Below are 26,453 nucleotides of genomic sequence, written 5' to 3' on the forward strand. Positions count from 1 at the left end.
GTGTTTCAGTTGACTGAAATCTGATTGATTGATTACTTTGTGATTAACATAGACTTAGGAGTTATCTCGTGAATATGCATAATAAGCGAGGCACTGACGTTGACCTCAAAAAAAAATCACCATCTGATGGTCGTTTCCATTTGCATGCATGATGCATTCGCCACAATGCCCCCATAAAAAATACACGTTTCATGGAGGGATTGAAGGCTCTATTGACCGCTGCAAGTGATGGCAGGCGTGGCGCAGCCGAACGCTAACCACCCACTCCTCATCCACGATGGCAAGAAGCTGAAGAGATAAAAGAAACACTTGAACACGATCCTTAGCCGCAACACATTCAGTGAACTTCCGCCCCTTGCGGATCAATTGGCTACTGACTGTAACATGCGGATACGGACTATTCCTCCCAACAGAAGAGAAATCATCAGACCATCAATGTACTCAAATAGAGTAAGTCAGTGGACTCAACGGTCTCCTCGCAGTTATTTGCCGCAGCATCTGCAGGTTTGCTCTTTTCACTCGTGCTGCACCGAATAAAATTTCGAGGAATTTAAGGTCCAAAACGGAGTTCGCCACGGTTGCGTTTTGTCACTGATATTATTTCTTCTACTTCCAGGTTTCCCAGGTATCTTCATAATTATCGTATTTGTTGAAATACGTACTTTTTTCAAAGTCCGTTGTGCTAATTATTTTGCAATGTTTATGGTTCCCTTAAAAGTCCATTGCATCACTCTCTTTGCATTTTTTTATCAGTCTTTTCTCTCATGTTCAGATTGCAGATTACAGATTACGACTTTAAATAATTGATTGATAATACCTCGCTTGTGACCTAAGTGAACAATCCAAACTGTGGCTTGAGTGTAATATTTTCTTGAAATTACAGATACAAAATCTCTCACCCCAATAACGTCTTACTCAGACAATCGAACTGAGATAAAAAGTGAACCCAGTTGGATGTACTCTCAGATGGTTTTGCTCGTTCCAAGCCTCCAGTTTTAGATAGGGAAGTGGACTACATTCAGTGTTAAGTTCGTCTAATATAAGAACCAGTGGAACAAAGGTAGGTATCACTTTCCTTAACCATATCTAAACCTTCATTACTTGATATTCCATTTTAGATGAATCCAGGAGAGGGAACAACTCAAAAAACACTCTCCGATCTCAATGACGATTGTCTTCATCATATACTGTCATTTCTACCTCTACTTGATAAGCTCATCCTCGGCAACTATTTGGGCGAAGATAGGGTTCTCCAGATAGTATCAGGAAATGACGTGTTTGAAATGAAGGAGTGTAGCAGACGTTTAACAGTGGATGAGACCAAGCAGATATTAGAACGTTTTGGATACCAAATCAAGAATATTTCCTTAGATCGTTTTCCCAAAACTAACGAAAGAGCAGAGAGACCCTACTACGAATTAATAGCAGCACATTGCCGCAACCTGCAAGCGATTCCCTGGTTTGATCCAACCTATGAATCTGAACTGAAAATATTTCAGAAAATATTATTCACCAACAAATCTCTGGAATCGATTTCTGTAACGGCAACAGATGAAAGATTTCAACACCGACTTTTGTCAACAATTGGAAAAAAGCAGAGCATAAAGTATCTAGATTTACCATTTTTTTACAAAGGGAGTGGAGCAGAGATACGTCAAATGACCAACTTAGTCGGGTTAGATATCCGTCACTGTAGCGTTTTTAGAGAGGAAAATTTCATCAAACTCATGAATGGGAATAATCTGAAATTCCTTGATATATCGTATTGCCCTCTTCTTGAGAACGGTGCGCTTCAAGCTTTATTTGATACACAACATGAATTAGAGTATCTGATCATCAGCGGAATAAGATACTCCAACTATGAATCAATTGGACAATTAAAAAAGCTCAAACAACTTATTTTAAGAGTATTTGATGAACATGAAATTATATCAGTTGCCAAAGGGATTGCAAATCTTCCTAATCTTGAATTGTTGGAAATATCGACTTTGTGTGCTGAAGTAGTTAAAATATTCCCGAGTTGTATTGTATCCTTGAAGAACCTGAAATTTCTCTATCTGCCCAGATATCAGCGTTTTAACGATAACGATCTTGGAGCAATTGCTTCGAAAATACCCAACTTGGAAGAGTTGTGGATCGATATCGATGATAAAGGCAGTGTTAGCGCTGACGGGCTTGTTGAATTAATTCGGGACTTAAAGAATCTACAGAAATGTGATGTGAACCATGTTGCAACAGGACTCGATTGGGATCTACTGCACAGATTTATAGAAGCTAAAAAACAGGGAAATCCACAACCACTTAAGATATACTGGGGAGGAGACATGGAAGAGGATCTCCTTAAGGTAAAGGTGTTTCTAATATTTGTGTTTTTGTATCGTGATTTGACGTCGGATACCAGTCGACTCAGCTGTGAATGAGTACCTGAGTCAAATCAGGGTAATAATCTCGGGCGAGCGCAATGCTGACCACATTGCCTCCTTGTGTACCGTTACGGTCTTGAATGAAGGCCTCTAACACACTTCAAGGCCCTGATCCAACATGGATTGTTGCGCCAACGATTATTATTATTATTATTTCTAATATGCTGTTTCGTTTGATTTATATGAGTGCAATTCCTTACAGTCCCCACTATATCTTGATAACTTGGATATATTGGAGTTCAGACAAGGGCAAATCCCTTACCGACACCGTTGGAGAAAGAATAAACTATTTTTGTTCAAATAAGCAAGTCAAGTTCAGATTTCTAACTTTCACATTACCCCGGTCCAGGTCGAGAGTGCAGGCGGTAATTTAGGCAATACCCAATTTGCCTAAATTATGGCCGAGTAAATATGTGTTTTTTATGTCCTTACAAGAAATATTTGTGAACCTTGTTGTTTTTACATAAAAAAATATTTTTGAAAAGAAAGTCTAGTTTTTCACCCTGCATTCTGTATAAAGTGTGTAATGAACTCTGAATATTGAGGTGGTCAAAAGACCATCCTGCGTGGCAGGCGACTACCTAGAGGGAAGAGCTATCCTTATCTGAAGAAAATTGGCTAAATTGACCGTTCAGATCCGCCCGCAAATACTGAAGGTCTAAACCTGAATATGAAAAAATAAGTCGGGAAAATGGAAGCTTGACGCTTCGGGTATAAAAGGTTTTGTGTTTCCCTATGTGAGGAGCATAACGTAATTCTCCATTGGCTTATAGCATTGACCCGAGATATTGAAATCGCTCAGTTCTGGGCAGGTTACTGCCATTGAAAGAACTGAGCGATTTAAATATCTCGAGGGGCAGGTTACTGCTATTGCCAGAACTCAGCGATTTAAATATCTCGAGTCAATGCTATCAGCCAATGGAGAACTGCGTAATGGAATTGTTTCACGCATTAACGCCACCTGGATGAAGTGGCATTCCCCAACTGGTGTTCTTTGTGATCGACGTATCAGCGCATGTCCCAAATCTAAAATTTAATGCAATGTCGTCCGTCTGTCGCTCTCTATAGTTCTTAGTGTTGGCCGACTATAAAGGTCAAAGAACGGCGTCTTGCGGTAATGGGGACAAAGATGTTGCATTGCACTAGTGGCATGACACGTTTTGATCACGTTTGAAATGAGAATATCCGCGATCGATATGGGTTTGCACCGATCGTGAAAAAACTGCGAGAAAGGCGTTTTCGATGGTGTGGTCACGTAATTCACGCTAACGAGAATCCAACAACCAGTATTTGTCAGAACATCGAAGTCAATGGTAAGCAACCATAAAGCCGGCCAAAACAATGGTAGCTTGAGACACTGGATGGGGATTTATAGGTCTCGCGATTACATCCTGATCAGACATTTGATAAAATAAAATGACGAAACCGATCACGACAAGCCGACCCCGCTTGTGAACTGAAGGATGAAGAAAAAGAAGAAGATGTGAGGAGCGACGAGTGCGCGACAGCTACGTGTCACATAGGTAAAAATTCCATTGCCCTCTATTTTCTAGAAAGCGATTTAAATAAATCATTTGATGGAAAGCCCTGTATTGATAATAGTCAACCTCATACGCTTCACACTCTGAGTTTAATATTATTAATTGCGACCTTAATATTTCACCCGAAAGTCAATTATTCCGGTCAACTAAGATGTCAGCATCTTATTTGCTTGGCTTTGGAAGCAGTAAATTCGCGCAGAATTACTAAATTTGAACTGCTATGACTTTGGCATTAAAGGCCAGATTTCCACGAAACTTAGCACGTGGATACGAAATATTGTCCTCTATGCTGGTGTAAAATTCGGAAGTCCTAGGATGAATCTAAGGGGGGTTTTTCAGCAAATTTTTAAAAAGCAGTAATATACTATTAGTAAGTTTATTTGAGAAGTTATCGGAATGGGACATATTTTGGGGCCTAGATTTCATCTAAGCGCACCACCCTGATTTTTTTTTCGGATTTTAAGGTTGGGTAGTTTCCAAAAATGAGTCCTGTCTCACTTTAAGTGCGTACATTTTGACTCCCTACTCACGCGTTTTGCAATCAGGCCAAAACTAATGTCAGTTTCGAAAAGTACTAATCGAGATCTTTCATTTGATAACCTACACGACTACACCCAGTGAAAAAAATGTTTGAATTCCTCCTTTGCATGTATGGGGAGCCTCCTTTTAAACTCCACCTAAATTCATGCCAGTCGCTGTATGCGTGCGATTTCGTAGTTCCCATCTGTCCACCAAATTTCATTCGGATCGGTTTAGGCGTTTTGGAGAAAAGTGCGAGTGACAGACAGACACATTGAATCGATTTTAATAAGGTTTTGTTTTACACAAAAAACGGTTGCACCGCGCGAGTTATGTCCCCATGACGACAACCAACATATATCATATGCATATAATATCTTGCATTTCTAAAAGGTTAGATATTGTCTTCTATTTGTAGTTAAGTCTAAAATTGATACACCAGTAGCTTACTCCAAACTACAATTTTATTTTATTGTGTGTATATATATTTCGGGAGCACCTTACCTTACCTTACCTTACCCTTCATCAGTACAAAGCTATTGAAAACAATTGCGATTATACGGTTCTTTGTACTAGCTTTGTACTGATGAAGAGAGTAAGTTGCTCCCGAAATATATGTACACACAATAAAATAAAATTGTAGTTTGGAGTAAGCTACTGGTCTATCAATCTTATATTTACCTACAATCCGTTTTTCGCTTTAGTAACCATAAAATCATTGTAAATTGCACCTTTTCCAAATTCCACATAAAATACACTTTTCCGGCAAGTGAGGTCATTGTATCAAATGTTTTTCTAGCACACGCCGGATGTGCATTTTCGAGTAAGCATAAAATATTGTATAAAAGTCAGAATCACAAATTAATGCAAGAAGTTGTAATCGGGAATCTGGCAGAAACGCTGCCCAAATAAATTCTCAAACATTTAAACATTCGCTTTTTTTTAAAAAAGTTAGTGCATAGTCCATAACTCGCGTGACCCCCTGAATCAACAAGTTCATCGATCCATACTTGCATAGACAACTTAATTAACAAATGCACCTTCTTGCTGCATCAGCACTACGCGCAGTATAATTGTTACTCTGTAAATGAATCGCTGCTAGTCAGCCAATAAATAGTTTTTTTTTAAAAACAACTTTAAGTTTTTGTTTAACTTCCACACGCAAAATATAATTTAAATTATGTTCGAATTGTAGCTATTGTTCTTTCGAAAATTTTTCCATACTTTCAGTCGCTATTTTATATGTTTCTGAGTTGGCAATGTTGCATTCCACGGTACACACATATATTTCTGCGCATCTTAATTCACCATTTCGGCCTGCTGTGACCACATTCACGGCTATGCATATCTACGCTTATGAATTCAGAAAGCCCCTCTTCTTACAATGTTAACTTACTTTGCTGGTCGTCACGTGACTGTCGCCAGTGAGCGTTCAAGCAAAAAGGACACTTGGGCGACATCTGTCCTCGAAGGACGCATCGAAAATTAGCTTTTCGGACCGATGGAAAAGGGGAGGTTCAGAAAATGCTGATGTGCAGCGAAGAATTCAGTTGCGTTGATGAAAGGTGGCGTTGGTGGCTACAAAAAGATTTATATTCACACATGAAAGATTAACATAATCAAACATTAGTCATTCAACTCAGAACTGACAATAGATTGCGACGTCAAATTATATATCTCGCCTGTAATCTGAGCGAACTATTCAAACTGCTGTTTAGGTGTAATATTCCCCAGAATCGATTCATAGACACAATATTACTCACCCAGTAAAATATTAATCGGGCAACCGAAGTGACACAAGAAGTGAATACAACAGACGTGCACATGCAGATGTTTTTCTTTGTTTCGAGTCTTTATTAGAGTGGAAAGTGGACTCATTCATAGTGGACTTCATCTAAAACAGCAATCAGCAAAACAAAGGCAGGTGTCGCTTGTATTATAAGTATAACCTCACTATCTATCAGGCCTAAAAATAAGTTCTGTCGGTTTTCACAATAGATGGCGTAGCTTGTTTTTTATTCCATTGATCCACATTTCAGTATAAATTATTTAATTGAAGTGTAAACAACAATACTTTTTTCATCAACGAAAATGGGATGATCCCAAAGGTCGGAAGTTGGGTTCCGTATGAACTGAAGCCAAGAGACGTCGATCGCCGTTTTTTCACGTGCGAACATCTGCTCCAACGACAAGAAAGGAAGGGTTTTCTGCATCGAATAGTTACTGGCGATGAAAAGTGGATCCATTACGATAATCCCAAGCGTCGGGCAACGTGGGGATACCCCGGCCATGCCTCATCATCGACGGCCAAAGCGAATATTCATGGTGAGAAGACCATGCCGTGTATATGGTGGGACCAGCTGGGTGTGGTATACTATGAGCTGCTAAAACCGAACGAAACGGTCATGGGAAAACTCTACCGACGTCAAATGATGCGTTTGAGCCGCGAACTCAAGAAAAAACGGCCGCAATACCAGCAAAGGCATGATAAAGTTATTTTGCAACATGACAATGCTCGTCCACATGTTGCACAGCCCGTTAAAACATATCTAGAAACGTTGAGATGGGAAGTCCTACCCCACCCGCTGTACTCTCCAGACATTGCTCCTTCTGATTACCATTTGTTCCGGTCGATGCAGCATGGCTTGGTTGACCAGCACTTCTCCAATTACGACGAACTCAAAAAATGGCTCGATGAGTGGATAACGGCCAAGCAGGCCAATTTTTGGCGCGATGGTATCTATGAATTGTCTGAAAGATGGAAGAAAGTTGTGGCTAGCGATGGGCAATACTTTGAACAATGAATGTATAACCAATTTTTCACAATAAAGCTTCAAATTTCAAGAAAAAAACCGACAGAACTTATTTGTAGGCCATATAGTTTATCATTTTCTGATGAAATTTACATTTCAAAGTGGATGGCGGACTTAGGACTCCTTCAATTCCTAAGCAAAATTTAGTCTAACTTCGGCCGGGTTTAGGCCTGCATTATTATTTGGCTGCTTTAGCCTCGATATAATTCACACAAATAACGTGTTTTTGAGTTTATCCAAACGAGCAAATACCATCTTGTAGTCCCCTCGGTCCCGCTGCTCGCAGGGCAGAGGTGAGGTAACGTCTGACAAATTACGTATGCCCTGGATGAAACTGCATGTCTAACTATACGTATATAATAAAAAAATATGACAAACAGTTAACTATTATTGTTAGCAACTCGTATAAGAAGGTCAAAATTAGCGTAGCCACATTACTTCTTTAACGCTATGGGCCATAATAGGACCGCCTCCAAAGTTTGTTCTACTGGAAATCACGGCTTCTTTCTCAGATCCCTCCAGTAATAATTATGGTTTGACCAGATTTTAACTTGTCTTTATTATTCAAACAAAAAAACATTCTTTTTTATTTATTTAAATTTCAATTGATATCATATAATCTCTCTATAAATAAGTAAATAGTCTTTTACGGCGCTCTGTGAGTTCTGGCTTGAGAATATACAGAAAGACAACGATAGCAAGAGTCCTCAGAATGCTCGCTTTCTCTAGTTCGTTCAAAAATTTCAACGATATTAGCTGGGCAATCTGGGCCTAGGCGAAGTAAGACGGTGGGACTCTGGAGATTACTTCTCCCTCTCTCTCTTTCTCCACACTGATGGCAATGTACCTTTGTACTCTGGAAAGCCGAGTGGTAACAGATGCGAATGCGGTGTCGAGTTGCTTTCGACAGCTATCATAAGGCGCGCTCTTTTGGCATGGGAACAGATTTCTGATAAAATTCTGACAGCAAGATTCCAGTCCATGTTAAGGAGCGTGACAATTGTACAGTGCTGTGCATCAACGGAGACTTCCGATATAGTGGAGAAGGATTCTTTCTATGAACAATTATAAGCAATTCAAGAGAGGCTTCCTAAAAGTGACATTGTGAATGTGATTGATGATCTGAGTTCCAAGGTGGGCTCTGACAACTCCTCGCTCGGACGATAATGGTGGGAAGTTTGTAGATTTTTGTAGCTTCCACCGCCACCTCATTCGATCACACAGTTTGCCATAAGGTCAGTTGTGTTTCAGCTGACTGAAATCTGATTGATTGATTACTTTGTGATTAACATAGACTTAGGAGTTATCTCGTGAATATGCATAATAAGCGAGGCACTGACGTTGGCCTCAAAAAAATCACCATCTGATGGTCGTTTCCATTTGCATGCATGATGCGTTCGCCACAATGCCACCATAAACAAGTCGGAATACCGGAAGCTCGCGCTTCGGGTATAAAGGTTTTGTGTTCATCTTATGTAAGAGACGCACATTTCTCTGTCCGTATATAGCTACAAATCCAACATAATCCTTCATATTTTTCCAAACTACGAGACATACGTACATATTAGAGCCATAGATATCACGCTCACCCTAAACAAACAAACTGCCTATTACCTGCTGTACACATATATGCACGTATATAAATTGATCGTACCCATCTTTCCGATTTACGTCTTATATCTATCTGAATTAGGCACTACCCGCAAAGTTCATTAGCACGCATATATTATATACCTACATACACACATGTCTGGCTGACAAATAACTAAAAAACTAAAACAAAATAATTCTCTGCGACCCAATTCATAAGAAGTCATTTCGTTGTGGAATTGACGAATTGATATGTGATGATGACGTCATGCGGGTTGTAAAGTGCACGAAATTCACAAAAAATTGTAAAGTTTCACCCCCTATAACTTTGTTAATAATAGTTGGATTTTCTTCAAACTTGAGCAAACTGTGCATTATATTCTTCGTTACACTCATGCCAAATTTTGTATTTCTGAGATGAACATAAGGGGGGGTGCCGGGTAAATTTCTAAAATGTGGAAATATACTATTATTAACTTTATTTGTGCAGATATCGGAACCGGATATATTTTGAGGCCTAGATTTCGTAGAGATGCACCACTGTGATTTTTTCCAGATTTTTCGGTTGGATAGGTTCTGAGAACGAGACCTGTTACACTTTTTGTGGGTCATATTTTCAACCCTTACTCCCCTATGTTTCATCTAATATCAAATATTGAACCAGATTCGAAAAGTACTAGTTGAGACCTTTCATTTGATACCCTACTTGGCTACATTCTGAGAAAAAAAAATTTGCACCCTCCATTCACATGTACGGAGAGCCCCCCTTAAACTTAACGTAAGATGGCGCCACTTACTGCATGTAAAGGGATCACCAGATTACATACTCTCACCAATTTTCGTGACAATCGGTCTAGTCGTTTCCGAATAAATCGGGTGTGACAGACAGACAGACAGACAGACAGACAGACAGACAGACAGACAGACAGACAGACGGACAGACGAACAGACAGACACCGTCACCATTCTAATAAGGTTTTGTTTCACACAAAACCTTAAAAATACACGTTTCATGGAGGGATTGAAGGCTCTATTGACCGCTGCAAGTGATGGCAGGCGTGGCGCACCCGAACGCTAACCACCCACTCCTCATCCACGATGACAAGAAGCTGAAGAGATGAAAGAAACACTTGAAGACGATCCTTAGCCACAACACATTCAGTGAACTTCCGCCCCTTGCGGATCAATTGGCTACTGACTGTAACATGTGGATACGGACTATTCCCCCCAACAGAAGAGAAATCATCAGGCCATCAATGCACTCAAACAATGTCAGTGGACTCAATGGTCTCCTCGCAGTTATTTACTGCAGGTTTGCTCTTTTCACTCGTGTTGCACCGAGTAAAATTTCAAAGAAATTTAAGGTCCAAAACGGAGTCCGCCAGGGTTGCGTTTTGTCACTGATATTATTTCTTCTTGTTATCGATGATGTTCTGCCCGGAGGACCTGGAGGAGTTCAATAAACTATGACATATTTCCTCAAAAACCCCGAGTACGTTGATGACATCTATTCACACTCAGATTGAGCTATGGACGTTCGCAAAATTACTCTAGATTTCGATGGAGAGACAAGTAGAGTTGGACTGAAGATAAACACCAACAAAACCAAGATTCTTAGTCCGACGCATCATCGTTCTCTTCCTATCTGCATTAATGGCGCGATGGTTGACGATGATTCTGGGTTCGAACCCCAGTTGGCATGGGTGGCTGTGTTCGTCTTGTGTTTGTCTCGCTGGTCTGAGCTTATTAGTTGCACAGCGTTAGGTGTGATGATAGTGAAACTCAAGCCCAGTTTGATTGGGTGGATGCCCTATGCTCCACTCCACTTTGTGCTATCTATCAGCGAGCACTGTGTCACAGAAACAACAGCTGAAGCCGCGCAATATGCCGGACTTACGTCGATCACATACCTAAAGCGGTCTCATGGACGAAGCTCATAGTGGACCACGGATAAAGAGCTCATTTTGCTTCATACGCAGCTCGGGCTTATTCATCTTAGCGGTTTCGAAGCGATTATGACCCATCTTGGATGACGCATCAATGAATTTGAGGCTGAAAGTGGATCCGATGCAGGATCCTTTAAGCATGACGCAATCATTGTTGACTTCGTCGTAGTAAGGGAAACCCCCCATGGTATATGACATTCCTGTCAGTGAGATTGTACTCGGTGAAGGCGTCGATTCTGTTGAGCTTGCTGTTCTTGGGTTGGATTTCGGCGTCGATTAGTTTGTATATCTAGGAAGCGTGGTTTCTGCTGTTGGTGGCACCTAGATGTTACCCGATGCATTAACACTGCTAGATCCGCTTTCACTACTCTGTCTATAATTTGAAAATGCAGTTATCTCAGCACTAATATCAACCTGTGACTGTTCTATGCTAATGTTCTTTCTGTGTTGCTATATGGGAGTAGCTTTCGTCAATACCTGTTTGCGTCGTATCATCGGAGTACGCTGGAATCTCGCGCATAGTTCAAGCTACCTCGTGATTGCCAACCCGAATTTTGTCTTTCTAGCAATTTGTAATAAGCACCGCCTCCGTCTTTTCATCCGTCAAGTCTAGTTTAACCATTCGTAACCGCGCTTTGATGTTGTGAATGGTTTCATTTCCATAAGGTTTCACATCGTCGGGTTGCTTCGCAACTATCACCACCGCCAGGTCCTCTGTAAAACCGATCAACGTTGCCTGCTTTGGTAGGCTAAGGCCGAACACTCCGTTGTGTTATATTCCACGGTAGGGGCCACAATATGGAACCTTTGGGAACACCTGCTATCACAACAAGCGGCCTGTCATCGGTCTCGTATCAAAGAAGTCTCTGCGAAAGGTAACTATCCGAACTAAATAACCAGGGACACCCAGTTAAGCTAAAGTCCCTTTAATCCGAACCCCAGTTTGCCGAATTAAAGGCATTTCTAACATCTAGCATCATCACCGCGCAGCTCTTACCAACGGCCGACGCAAGCCAGATTTACGACTCTTTCTTTCGGATTCACGTTCAATCCTGGAACCTTGTTGCCCTAGTTCGACCACGGATCTCTTGTACTTCCTCCATGGCCACTCTCGAGATTGAAAAGACGTCCTATTGAACCGTTGAGTGAAATCTTCTCTCTTTGTGTTGTGGGAAAAGAATCGCAATTATTAGAGATACAAGATGCCCGCAGCCGCAAGAGAGTGGGAAACACTCTGGTTTTCTGGATGAGCATAATGCTAGAGAGTAGGCAAATAGAAGTACCGACATGTACAAATTCTATTGTTATGAATACTACTCAAGGTTGTCCATAGGGCGGGGTACTATCACCGCTTATGTGGAGTATGGTAGTGGACGAACTCCTGGACATGCTAACAAATACTGGAATACAGGTTCAGGATGACGCAGGCGACATTGTTTTAATCTGTAGGGGCAAATATCTGGATACTCTATGTGATAGAATCCAAACTGGAATAAGGGTTACTAGTGCCTGGTGCAGTACCATTCACTAGGAGACGTAAGGTTGATTGCCTGAGAGCCATAAGGTTACATGGTATGGAGGTGAAATACTTGGGAATAACGTTAGACCAAAGATTACTCTGGAAGACATATGTCGGAAACACTTGTCGGAAAGCCACGAGGGCTCTGATAACTTGTAGGTCCATAGCAGGAAGAAGAATGGGGTTGCATCCCAAAGATACTACTTTGAATATATACTGTAATAGTTAAGGCAATGATTACCATGGGGCCGTAATCTGGGGAGAAAGAACCGAACTCAGCACACAAGCCAGGGAATTACACAAACTCTAAAGACTGGCTTGCGTGTGTATCAGTAAGGCAATGAGAACATGCCCAGCGGCATCCCTAAAGGTCCTTCTGGGATTAGCCGCCATCCATCTGCACATACAGATGCAGGCAAGGAGGGCAATATTCAGGATGGCCGGGAGTACCAGTGATGCGGGGAGCTGCCTAAATCGAAGGAAGATTGATATTTTTTCTAGGCGGTATCGCGAATTATTGATACCAATGAATAACATGACAACGAGGTTTCACTTCGATAAAAAGTTTGAAACACGTTGGAGTAACAAGGTAAACTGGGAAAGCGTGGCTGGAACATACGGCTTAAACAGGCAACTGATTACATGGTACACTGGCGGATCCCTCACAGCAGAGGGAGCGGGTACCGGTGTTATTGGTCCAAGGAAATTTGACTTGGAGCCAATGAGTAGGTACACTAGCATAAAATAGGCGGAAATATACGCCATAAACAGATGTGCCTCCTTTAATCTCCAGGGGGCAGAACATTGCTATTCTCACCAGCAGCTAACCAGCGATCAAAGCACTTACGTCCAACCAGGTGAATTCTAAACTGGTAAGGGAATGCCTTGGGGGACTGAATAGATTCGGCTCGTCCAAAAAGCTCAGGGTACTCTGGGTTCCAGGCCGTGTTGGGTTAGAAGGCAATGAGGCAGCGGACCAACTAGGCAAGAAGGGAGCAGGGACGCCTTCACATGAGGCAAAACCCTTCTGTGGAAACGGAAACGGTTTCACGGCTATGACATTAAAATGTGAAGAGGAACGGTTGGGGGAACTATACTAGGCGAGCCTATCAGGAATGGTGCAGTCCAGGGTGCTTATTGAGGGATACGAACCCATGCGCATAAACGATTGCTTAAGCCTCACCAAAAAGAACTTCCGAATCATAGTGGGAATTTTCACTGGCCACTGTTGGCTAAACTATCACCTATTACCACTGATCAAACCTCTATACACGTTCTGGGGCAGTGTCCGGCACTTGGGCAAATTATCTCGAGGCATCTGGGAGACTACTTAATACCAGATGCAAGGTTGAAAGATCTGGAAGTAGGGAATATACTAAAGTTCCTGACGGTTATAGGCCTGTTTGAGATACTATGATTAATAAGTACACTATAACCAGCAAAGGGACACAATAGTTCGTTAAGGACGCGGTGCGACTCTCCCTTAAGAGAATAATAATAATCATTTGGCTATAGAAGTAAAGTGTTGTAATTCCCGATCCGTAAGTCATAAGCCGTGGTGACTTGATTGGGATAATAATTTTGGGGAATTTTTCTTTTTTTGGAAAACAAACTGTGATCACCAGAGCTCTGGGTGAGGATTTTATTTTGATGTGTTCTTTGGTTTTACTACTTATTTTCGTTCCCTTTCTTTATAAAATCTTTATTCAAATGTACCTATTTTGGTTCTTAACATCCTCAATTTGCTAACATATTGGCATGAGTACGTTTTTTGTGTTAATTTGATTTTCCATGAATATAATATAATATAATGATTTAACTCTTTTGCCAGTTTGAGGCCTTCCTTCTTCACTCCTCCCCCTGAACCCCACAAAACTCTAGAATAATGGACCCACGCATCGGTATAGACACGAGAATTCTGTATAATGACACGTGAGCGACTGTAGCGCTCAAAGGACCCCCAAACTTCCCCAAGCCTGGCTAGCACAGAGGCATGCAAACATGTATCGACCGAGCGCTCCGATGGAGGTTTAGTATTTGCGGACGGACCTTCACGGTTATTTTCGTTAACTTTCTAGGTTTTTGGGATAGCTCTTCTCTATAGGTCGTCTTCGCCCACTCAGGATGTTCGTTTGACCATCGCAATCCCATTATTTCATTACAGGTTCGTGATGAGTTTTGCAGATGGCTTAGAATCAACACTTGTCTAATCCAAATCCCATCCGAATATCATGGCTAAATATGTCAACCATTCGCAGCAAACTCCTAAGGTGGTCGTCAGTACCAGGATACAGCTTGATGTCATCTAAGTGCATCAAGTGTGTTAGTTCGCAGTTAGCACGTAGCCCATACTTTATTGCGAAACCATGCCCTCTAGCTATCATTCAGTAGCCACGAAAGGGGGTTCAGTGCCATGCAAAACCAGAGGGGACTCAACGAATCCTCCTGCAAGATGCCCCTCTGTATACAGGTAGGCTTTGAACCCTCAGATGAATGCACCGATAAGGTGGTATGATATCTATGATCTATGATAATCGCCGAAAATTCGACTAGTTTCGGATCAATGTTATAGAACATCGATTAGCCAGGCGTGCGGGACACCGTCAAAAACCTTGGTGTAATCGATACAGTAACTAAAGAGATTTCTTTGGCCTCTGGTTCCCTGCCCTCAACTACCGAGTCGATAGTGGGTTGCTTTTTGCCTCCCCTTGATCCGAATCGACACCCCTTCTGCTCATCGGACAGAATGTTGTTGGTCTCGAGGTGCGCATTGACGTTCATAACGTTGGTTATGAAGTTGTAGAGGGTTGGTAAGCAAGTAACCGGTTTATTGTCTGCTGGGTCCTGCACCCTGCCCTTTCTAGGGATATGTATATTGGTAAACTTTTTATACCAGAAATTTTGCACACTATCCGCCAGGTAAAGGACAATCTCAGCAACAATAATACATTCCTGAATATCTTCACATACACGTGCGGAGGTAGTTGAAAATTGACCGTCTTACGGAGTACACGTCTTGTTCTCAACGAAAAGAAAACTAATGAAGCTTGGATCTTTTGAACTCTCAGTAAATAAAAAAATGCACCTAGGTCAGGCTTCTAAACCATTTAAAGATTCTAGTGAGAGGACCAATGTCATCAGAAACAAGATGCCTGAATCGAATAACAAACCTCGGAAAAATGCTAGGGCGTCCGCCTCAGTCGACGCGACAGGACGGGCCTTGGCCCTGTCGAGAAATGGGCAAGAGTTCTTGACGCATGGACGGCGTCAGGATGTAAGTAAGCTAGTCCGAGCAAAAGCAAAACAAATACTTGTCTGCACGTTAAATGTTGGCATCCTAACTGGAAAGACCGAGGAACTCGCAAGAGCCCTTCGGAAAAGGTGCATTAATATCTGCGCTCTGCAAGAAACTCAATGGTCTGATGCCAAAGCTGCGACATAGAACGCGAACGCGGTAAAAATGGTTATAAACTTCTCTATTTTGGTAGCCCACACACTCAATACGGTGTTGGCATTACCATCTCAGAAGGTTTCCGTTTCCATTAAAGAAGTCGAACAATTTGATGATCGGCTGATGAAGCTTAACATTATATCAACTGATCACATTATTCACTTCGTTCTCTATGAGACCATTACACATCAACATTGACTGTTGATTGCCGTCCTGCGAATTAAGTCACCGATAAAACAGTGTAAGGGACGCACTGCCCCCCGCGCATTAAATGGTGGCGATTACCAACCGTTACGAATGTGGAAGAATCGTGGAACCAAATGAAAGACACGATCCACAAAGCGGTCTCTGCAACCCTGGCAGTCACCAAGCCAGGTAAGCGGTACATCAACTGAGATACTTGGCTTTGGAATGACGGCGCTCATTACAAAAATCTTTACAATAACCTGGACACTAAGGATAGCAGAGAGATCTGTATCGACTTACCAAAAACCGAAACGAACGCACACAGGATATCGAAGCAGTTGAGGAGGCAATAAAACGAATCAAATCGGGGAAAACCACAGGATCTGACGATGTTGCGTCTGAGTTCTGAAAAGCTAAAAGCTGAGACCCAACATTGTGGCTTAGTGAATTCTTTAATCGGGTTATTCAGGAAGAAAGAACACCATCTGACTGGCAAGAAAGTACTACAGTTCCAATATGGAAAAAGGAAGGTAGTCCAGCAGAATGTTCAAATTACCGTCCGATCCCGGTTACTATCCCATACCATAAAGATTTTTGAACGCATTCTTGACAACTGTATTCGCGAAATCGTTGAAATACCGATGAATCAAACCGGATTTGTGAAAAACTGCAGAACTATTGACGGAAAACACGCTACGCGGTTACTCATGGGGAAACACCGTGAGAAGCATCGCCCTCTTTACATTGCATTTCTGAATTTAGAGAAATCCTTTGACCGTGTCCCGCACAAACTCATCTGGCATACTCTACGACAGCACTTAGTGCCAGAAGAACTCGTGCGCTGGGTTCAATTGCTCTATCACCATCCAAAGAGTAAAGTTCGAAGTGTGCCGGGTGTATCAAAACCGCTTCGTGTCTCTGGAGGTGTTCATCAAGGAAGCAACCTCCCACCATTCCTCTTTGTTCTTGTTATGGGCACTGTTACACAGGACATCGCATGTCCAGCGTCCTATACGCCGGTTTATGCGGATGATGTCTTCCTAGCGTCTAATAGCAAAAATGATCTCGGGCAACTTGTCTAAAAATGGAATGATCGCCTCATGCAACACGGTCTCAGATTGAGTCTGAATAAAACTGAATTTTTGACGATCGACCCTCATGAAACAGACACAATCACTGTCAGCGACAGTGATCTGCCCAGATCTGAACGATTTAAATACTTCGGCTCAACGCTATCAGCCAATGGAGAACTGCGTTATGAAATTGCTTCACGCATTAACGCAAACTGGATGAAGTGGCGTTCTACAACTGGTGTTCTTTGTGAATCTTTGTGATCGACGTATCAACGAACGTCTCAAATCTAAAATTTACCGCAATGTCGTGCGTCCTGTCGCCCTCTATGGTTCTGAGTGTTGGCCGACTATAAAAGACAATGAACGTTGTCTTGCGGTAATGGAGATGAAGATGTTGCGTTGGACTAGTGGCGTGACAAGTTTTGATCACATCCGAAATGAGTATATCTGCGATCGTTATGGGGTTGCAGGGATCGTGGAAAAATTGCGAAAGTGGCGTCTTCTTCAATGGTTTGGTCACGCTATTCGTGCTAACGAGAATAGACTTGCCAAGATTGGTCTGAACATCGAAGACGATGGTAGTCGACCACAAGGCAGGCCGAAATAACGGTGGCTTGATAGGCTGGATGGGGATTGCATCCAGATTAGGCATTTGATAGAACCAAATGGCGAAACCGATCACGACGAGTCGAACCCCGCCGGAGAAAAAGAAGATACTGGTCTGGAACTGGATGTATAGTCACATGCGCGTGTTGCGGGAAACGCTCGACGAATCTTTGGTTCAACAGGGGGCGGTAAGATGTTGTACCTGCCTCCGACGTTGTTACCTAGTGATAGGAGCCGATAATAAAGAGGTTCAAATTCTCAGTTCACCTAATCCGCTGCCTATGCGAACCTACTGAAGTGGTCACCACAAATTGTTGCGATATAGCCGCTACAGGCGAAGCAATGCTCTTGGTCATCGTCGAGCCGCCCCACGATTAGTGGTTTCGTCCATTACGGGTGCCCGACCCAGTCATCAAATCAGACGAATCCCGCCGGGTATCCTTACTGGACCTTAAATTTCTCCTTCTGATTTTTGGTAGTGCATTTTATACCTAACTTCCAGATTTGCCAGGTATCTTCATAATTATTGTATTTGTTGAAATACGTACTTTTTCAAAGTCCGTTGTGTTAATTATTTTGCAATGTTTATGGTTCCCTTAAAAGTCCATTGCATCACTCTCTTTGCATTTTTTTATCAGTCTTTTCTCTCATGTTCAGATTGCAGATTACAGATTACGACTTTAAATAATTGATTGATAATACCTCGCTTGTGACCTAAGTGAACAGTCCAAACTGTGGCTTGACTGTAATATTCTCTTCAAATTACAGATAAAAAATCTCTCACCCCAATAACGTCTTACTCAGGCAATCGAACTGAGATAAGAAGTGAACACAGTTGGATGCACTCTCAGATAGTTTTGCTCGTTCCAAGCCTTCAGTATTAGATGGGAAAGTGGACTACATTCAGTGTTAAGTTCGTCTAATATAGGAACCAGTGGAACAAAGGTAGGTATCACTGTCCTTAACAATATCTAAACCTCCATTACTTGATATTCCATTTTAGATGAATAAAAAAGTTGGAACAACTCAGAAAACACTCTCCGAGCTCAACGACGATTGCCTTCAACATATACTGTCATTTCTACCTCTAACTGATAAGCTCATCCTCGCCAACTATTTCGGCGAAGATAGGGTTCTCCAGCTAGTGTCAGAAAAGGATGTGTTTTATATAGAAGAATGTAGGAGACGTTTAACAGTGGATGAGACCACGCAGATATTAGAACGTTTTGGATACCAAATCAAGATTATTTCCTTAGCTCTTCCTATTTCTTTTAGACCTTCCGAAAGAAGACGCCGCTACAAATTAATAGCAGCACATTGTCGTAGCCTGGAAGCTATTCGCTTGTTTAATCCAGCCTGTGAATCTGAACTGAAAATATTTCAGAAAATATTATTCGCCAACAAATCTCTGGAATCAATTTCTGTAACGGGAGAAGATGAAAGATTTCAACACCGACTTTTGTCAACAGTTGGAAATATGCAGAGCATAAAGTATCTAGATTTACCAGTTTTCAACAAAGTGAGTGGAGCAGAGATAAGTCAAATGACTAACTTAGTCGGGTTAGATATCCGTCACTGTAGCATTTTTAGAGAGGAAAATTTCATCAAACTCATGAATGGGAATAATCTGAAATACCTTGATATATCGTATTGCCCTCTTCTTGCGGACGGTGCGCTTCAAGCTTTATTTGATACACAACATGAATTAGAGTATCTGATCATCAGCCCAATAGAATACTGCAACTATGAATCAATTGGACAATTAAAAAAGCTCAAACAACTCATCTTATGCGATATTTACGAACCTGCAGTTACATCAGTTTTCGAAGAGATTGCAAATCTTCCTAATCTTGAATTGTTGGAAATATCGGGTTATCGTAACTGTTTCAAAATATTCCTGAGTCGTATTGTATCCTTGAAGAACCTGAAATTTCTCTATCTGCCCGAGTTTCAGCATGTTGACGATAACGTTCTTCGAGCAATTGCTTTGAAAATACCCAACTTGGAAGAGTTGCGGATCGACATCAGTGATTACGACAGCGCTAGCGATGTTAGCGCTGACGGACTTGTTGAATTAATTCGGGACTTAAAGAATCTACAGAAATGTGATGTGGAACATGTTACAATAAAACTCGATTTGGATCTACTGCACAAATTTATAGAAGCTAGAAAACAGGCAAATCCACAACCACTTAAGATATACTGGGGAAGATACATCCACGAGGACCTCCTTAAGGTAAAGGTATTTCTAATATGCTGTTTCGTTTGATTTATTTGAGTGCAATTCCTTACAGTCCCGACTATATCTGGATAACTTGGATATCGTGGAGTTCAGACGAGAGGAAATCCCTTACCGACACAGTTGGAGAAAGAATAAACTGTTTTTGTTCAAATGAGCAAGTCAAGTTCAGATTTCTAACTTTCACATTACGCAGGTCCAGGTCGAGAGTGCAGGCGGTAATTTAGGCAATACCCAATTTGCCTAAATTATGGCCGAGTAAATATGTTTTTTATGTCCTTGCAAGAAATATTTGTGAACTTTGTTTTTACATTAAAAAATATTTTTCAAAAGAAAGCCTAGTTTTTCCCCCTGCATTCTGTATAAAGTGTGTAATGAACTCTGAATATTGAGATGGTCAAAAGACCATCCTGCGTGGCAGGCGACTACCTAGAGGGAAGAGCTATCCCAAAATCTGAAGAAAATTGGCTGAATTGACCCTTTAGATCCGCCCGCAAATACTGAAGCTCTAAACTTGAATATGAAAAAACAAGTCGGGAAACTGGAACCTTGACGCTTCGGGTATAAAAGGTTTTGGGTTTCTCTATGTGAGGAGCATAACGTGGTTCTCCATTGGCTTATAGCATTGATCCGAGATATTGAAATCGCTCAGTTCTGGGCAGGTTACTGCCATTGAAAGAACTGAGCGATTTAAATATCTCGAGTCAATGCTATTAGCCAATGGAGAACTGCGTAATGAAATTGTTTCACGCATTAACGCCACCTGGATGAAGTGGCATTCCCCAACTGGTGTTCTTTGTGATCGACGTATCAGCGCACGTCCCAAATCTAAAATTTAATGCAATGTCGTCCGTCTGCCGCTCTCTATAGTTCTTAGTGTTGGCCGACTATAAAGGTCAATGAACGGCGTTTTGCGGTAATGGGGACAAAGATGTTGCATTGCATTGGTAGCATGAGACGTTTTGATCACGTTTGAAATGAGAATTTCCGCGATCGATATGGGTCTGCACCGATCGTGGAAAAACTGAGAGAGAGGCGTTTTCGATGGTGTGGTCACGTAATTCAATAACCAGTATTGGTCAGAACATCGAAGTCAATGGTAAGCAACCAAAAAGCCGGCCAAAACAATGGTGGCTTGATACACTGAATGGGGATTTATAGGTCTTGCGATTACATCCCGATCAGGCATTTGATAAAATAAAATGACGAAACCGAACACGACAAGCCGACCCCGCTTGTGAACTGAAGGCTGAAGAAAAAGAAAAGGAAGTGAGGAGCGACGAGTGCGCGACAGCTCCGTATCACATAGCTAAAAATTCCATTGCCCTCTATTTTCTAGAAAGCGGTTTAAATAAATCGTTTGATGGAAAGTCCTGTATTGATAATAGCCACCCTCATACGCTTCACACTCTGAGTTTAATATTATTAGCAAATGCGAAGAACAGATACAAAAAAGTCGGAAAACCGGAAATTAGACGCTTCAGGAATGAAAGGCTTTGTGTATTTCTTTTATAAAGAAATTTGAATGTATATTTGCTCCATTAGTATGTAGCACGTAATATATGCATATATTATGTGAAAATATCCACTTTCAAATGTTATTGACATTCAAAGTCTTGAATTTGCACAGAAGCGACCGATTTGACATATTTTAACTTTGTTAGCAATAATGTGATTTTTACTAAATTTGGTAGAATCATGCTCTATACTGTAGCCTATTTTACTTTCGTGATTCTAGGATTTGCGCATTTTCTCATGGAACGTGCGCTCTCTGTCTAGACCGAATGCTGCTGAGCAGCTAGCTGATACCCTGTCCCAATATAGGGCTGATGTAACAGCGTTACAAGAGATGCGATGGACAGGGACCGGTTTCCTGGAGAAGAGCCGCTATACCATCTATTATAGCGGCCATCCAGTAAACCATGTGCTCGAAGTATGCGATAATAATAACGGATTGCGCATTATCCAGTTAGCAGCATCACACGAAATGGTTGTTGGAAGTACCTGATTTGCGCGGAAAGCCGTTCACAAACATACGTGGGCCTCTCCAGACGGGACCACTTTCAACCAAATTGAGCACGTCCTGATTGAACGCCGCCACCTCTCAGCCTTGATGAATGTCAGAACATATAGGGGAGCCAATATAGACTCGGATCACTATCTCGTTGGCATGGTGCACCGAGCTCGAATAACAACACCACCTAGAATCCCCTCTGACAATCAGGTGAGAGTGAATACTGAAGCCATCCACAACGCAGCCCTCCGCGACACCTATAAGAGGGAAATGGATGCCTCAATAACCGCAGTCAACAGAGGTCCTGGAGATGAACCATCAACAAATGATCTTCACAATCACCTGAAGAACGTTATCATTGATACGGCCAGCTGCAAAAAAGTCGGAACGGCTGGTTTGACGATGAATGTAAGTTAGCAACGGAACAGAAGAATTCCGCATACCGAGTAATGTTGCATTCTCAAAGAACGTGGGCACGCGCAGAGACTTATCACGAACTCCGTCGAGTGGAGAAGCGACCTCACAGACGGAAAAAGGAAGCCTGGGAGAAACAACGAGTCTGTGAACTAGAAAAGTACAGGGAGCAATCGCACCAGGCGCGTAAGTTTTACCAAAAAGTCAGCAGGATGAAGCCTCGATGCTCATCCTGCCGAGACAAAGAGGGAAATCTGATTTCCGACAGAATGGGCATATTGGAGCGATGAGTTGAGTACTTTGATGAGCTACTGAACAACCAGAACATCGACGAGTTGGAGGTCCCGTCAACTGAAGATGACGGGCAAATACTGCCACCACCAAGTATAGGAGAAACAATCCGTGCAATTCATCGGCTAAAAAATCATAAGTCGCCAGGAGCCAATGGAATTACAGCCGAATTGGTTAAATATGGAGGCGACCAACTACACCAAGTGGTTCATCAACTTGTGCTCAAGGTATGGGACAGCGAATCAATGCCTGACGATTGGCAGCGAGGCATTATCTGTCTCATACATAAAAAGGGAGATATCACACAGTGCAGCAATTATAGAGGTATCACGTTGCTGAGTGCCATCTATAAGATATTCTCCACTATCTTGCTAGGCCGGATAGCGCCATAAGCCCAGAACATCATTGGCCCATACCAAAGAGTTTTCACTTCAGGCAAATCAGCAACAGATCAGATTTTCTCTCTGCGGCAAGCGATGGAGAAACTGTTTGAATATGGACAACAGTTGCACCATCTATTCATTGACTTTAAAGCCGCCTATGATAGCATAGCCAAGGTAAAACTGTACACGGCTATGAGAGAATTCGGTATCCCAACGAAATTGATAAGACTGACAAGGCTGACCCTGACCAATGTGGGAGGCCAGATAAAAGCAGCAGGATCATTCTCATGACCATTCGACATCAACAACGGTCTACGACAAGGGAATGCCCTATCATGCGTCCTCTTTAACCTGGCCCTCGAGAAAGTGATTCGTGATGCTGAGGTAAATGCAAGAGGCACGATTCTCTTTAAGTCCACCCAACTACTGGCCTATGCTGACGATGTCGACATCATGGGAAGAACCACCCGAGACGTACAAACTGCCTTCATCCAGATCGAGCAGGCGGTGAATAGCGCGAGATCTTGGGCTGCACATCAATGAAGGCAAGACAAAATATATGGTGACAACGTCAGCATCGAAGACGAATCAACCAACAACATCAAACCGCGCTGGTCAAACAGGAAGAAGAATAAGAATAGGAGAATACAACTTTGAGACCGTTGACAATTTCTCCTATCTAGGGTCGAAAATCACAACCGATAACAGCTACGATGATGAAATCCGCGCAGGGTTGCTGTCAGCCAACAGAGCCTATTTCAGCTTACAAAAACTATTCCGCTCGAAACGTCTCACCATAGGGTCAAAGCTCTTACTGTACAAGACAATGATCTTGCCAATCCTCATGTATTCCTCGGAAACTGGGGTTCTTAGCAAGAAAAATTGCGAACTCTTGACCGCGTTCGAGAGAAGAATTATCCAAAGAATTTTTGGCCCCCTACATGAGGATGGACGATTCCGTAGCCTACACAATGACGAAATCTATGAGCGATACCATGACCGTCCGGTTGTGGATAAAATCCGACTCAATAGGTCACGGTGGGCGGGTCACTTAATCCGTATGGATGAGGATGATCCCACCCGGAAAGTCTGTAAGGGCAATATCTATGATAGAAAAAGAAGACGAGGCAGACCCTACCTAAGATGGAGCGATGGCGTAGGTCAGGACGCCAGACTGCTTTTAGGAATATCGAATTGGTGGACCTCGGCGCAAAACCGGGATGTCTGGAGTTCCTTATTAAGGCAGGCCTAGACCGGATACCGGTTGTTGCGCCGTTGATGATGATGAGGAGCGGATGTTGAAGAGGTTCATTTCTTCAGTCCATTTCATCCGCTTCCTACGCGAACCTGCTGAAGTGGTCGCCACAGATTGTAGCGAAACAGCTGCAGCAGGCGGAGCTGTGCTCCTGGTCGTCGTGGCGCCTAGACGTCGAACCGCCGCACGCCTAGCGGTTTCGACGCCGTGCTGTCCATTACGGGAGCCCGACCCAGTCACCAAGTCAGACGACTCCCGCCGGTTATCCGTACCGGACCTTAAATTTCTCCTTCTCTCATTGGATGGATTTGCATTTTATACCTAGTTGGCAGGTGTTGGGATCGGTTCCTCAGTGAGTAATCTGCAAGACTGCAAAGTTCCTGCACTTTCCTCATCTACCCCCTGAGACGCTGCGGTGGTGTACAGCCATTCAAACTGAAGCTATCCATCCCTCTTAAGTGTTTAATTACACATCTGCAAAACTCCTTGGTGGTTGAGACAGAAGAGACCAGTTTATTTCCTTGCGGTCTTTTCTGTTTCAACCAACGGCACTTTCTCACCGCTAGTCCTCCACTCCCGTGGCGATTTCTAAAAGTGGAGAGTTCCGCGCCATCTACTTGTTCGTATTCGCAACATTCGAAATAAATTTCGAATGCCGCGAATCCTGCCGCGCCACATCACTCCGCCCCCAGATGAAACCGAGGGGTTTCAGCGACCGATCCCGGAACTTCGTTCACCGTCAATCCACAAAGCGGACACGACGCTGCTCCGGGGCGCACACGGGTTTCAGCCTGGACAGAGAGACCGCCTTTTTGTGTCCGCCGATCTCGAACTGGAAGAAATGTTCTCCCCGCTCGAGAACGCGGTACGGGCCCTCATATGGAGGCTGCAGCGGCATCCGTCCTGACCAGAACGTGCGTGCACGTGTCCATTTCCTTGGGCGAATAGGCAGGTGTGGACGAGTGTCGGGTGGGTGGTGGCGCTTTGATTCGTCGGAGATTGTCTCTCAGCAGACGCACCAACCCCGACTCTGCGAGACCCGATCTCTTGTCGAAGACCGGATCGCTTGGGAGTCTTGAGTTCTCCCTGTATACCAGCTCCGCGGGGCTGGCAGCAAATTCCTCTCGACGGGTTGTACGTGGGCCGAGTAGGACGAGAGGCAAGACTTGAGTCCAGGACGGAACGTCGCGTGCCATAATTGCAACTTTCAGCGTCCGGTGCCAACGTTCTAGCATCCCATTGGATTGTGAGTGGTATGCAGTAGTCCGCTGGCGTTTAAAACCCAGGAGTTTGCCTAACTCCGAGAAAAGGGTGGACTCAGATTGCGTTTCCTGGTCAGTGATGACCACTGTAGGGACGCCAAAGCGAGGTATCCACCCTCGACAGAGGGTTTCAGCACAAGATTGCGCCGTAATGTCTTTCAGAGGTATTGCTTCAGGCCACCGCGTAAACCTGTCGATGATTGTGAGGCAATACCTGTAAACGTGCGAGTCTCGCAAAGGCCCTACTATGTCGAGGTGTATTCTGTTGAACCGCTTGGTAGTGCGGTGGAATAAGCCCACTTCTTTACTTACATGCCTGGTGACTTTACACTTCTGGCATGCGATGCACTCTCTGACCCAGGAATTGATATCCTTGTTCATGGAGGGCCAGAAGTATTTCTCGGTGACTAACCGCTTTGTTGTCCTGATGCCTGGATGCGCTAAGTCGTGAACTGCGTGGAACACTTCCTTGCGAAAGGTGGCCCGAATGTATGGCCGAGGTTCCTTTTCCGAGTCTTCGCAGCAGAGCGAGAGGTTTGAGCCGAAGATGGGTAACTCCCGAAATTTGTATTTTGGATTGGATTTGAGGCTCTCAAGTGCTGCGTCATCTTCCTGCGCCTTGGCAATAGCCGAGAAATCGAGTGAGGTGGGGATGTTAACCTCGGAGACACGAGACAAAGCGTCAGCAACTATGTTGTCCTTGCCGAACACGTGCTCAGCCAGTGTCTCAGCCACCTACGGTGCAATTATACTCAACAATATGAATATCTGGTAGTAATATGAAAACCAGATATGCATTCACAGCTAACATGAAAGAACAGATCCCAGTCCACTTTAATATCAAAGACTGCTACACCAGCCTTACGGCAGATATTGATAGCAACAAATTATAGGATGAGCTTGTAGCCAGAACACAACAGAAAAGTGC

At 43.0% G+C, this 26,453-nt stretch overlaps 3 protein-coding genes across 6 annotated transcripts in view; 2 read left to right on the forward strand and 1 right to left on the reverse strand.

Annotated features, from left to right (window-relative positions):
* Positions 1 to 26,453, reverse strand: part of LOC119647842 — a 142,887-nt gene that overhangs the window by 62,381 nt on the left and 54,053 nt on the right. The gene's annotated exons all lie outside the window — the stretch shown is intronic.
* Positions 476 to 2,934, forward strand: LOC119647841. Its single transcript, XM_038049095.1, has 5 exons — positions 476 to 555; positions 617 to 625; positions 884 to 1,060; positions 1,119 to 2,345; positions 2,626 to 2,934. Exons 4-5 carry the CDS (start codon positions 1,119 to 1,121, stop codon positions 2,725 to 2,727), a joined length of 1,329 nt encoding a protein of 442 aa, XP_037905023.1. The 5' UTR covers positions 476 to 555; positions 617 to 625; positions 884 to 1,060; the 3' UTR covers positions 2,728 to 2,934.
* The window catches only part of LOC119647837, a 43,894-nt gene continuing 35,877 nt past the window's right edge, over positions 18,437 to 26,453 (forward strand). Inside the window, exons 1-4 of one of the 3 annotated variants that reach the window (XM_038049087.1) lie at positions 18,437 to 18,612; positions 18,671 to 18,845; positions 18,924 to 19,903; positions 19,962 to 20,242. In XM_038049087.1, the coding sequence (XP_037905015.1) occupies positions 18,671 to 18,845; positions 18,924 to 19,903; positions 19,962 to 20,063 (1,257 nt within the window). In that variant the 5' untranslated portion in view covers positions 18,437 to 18,612 and the 3' untranslated portion in view covers positions 20,064 to 20,242. Of the gene's footprint in view, positions 18,613 to 18,670; positions 19,904 to 19,961; positions 20,243 to 26,453 lie in introns of those variants that run through there. The other 2 variants (XM_038049084.1, XM_038049085.1) reach the window with 2 other exon arrangements.

The sequence above is a fragment of the Hermetia illucens genome, chromosome 2 (genome assembly GCF_905115235.1).
Source record: "Hermetia illucens chromosome 2, iHerIll2.2.curated.20191125, whole genome shotgun sequence".
In the NCBI taxonomy this organism is placed as follows: Eukaryota; Metazoa; Arthropoda; class Insecta; order Diptera; family Stratiomyidae; genus Hermetia; species Hermetia illucens.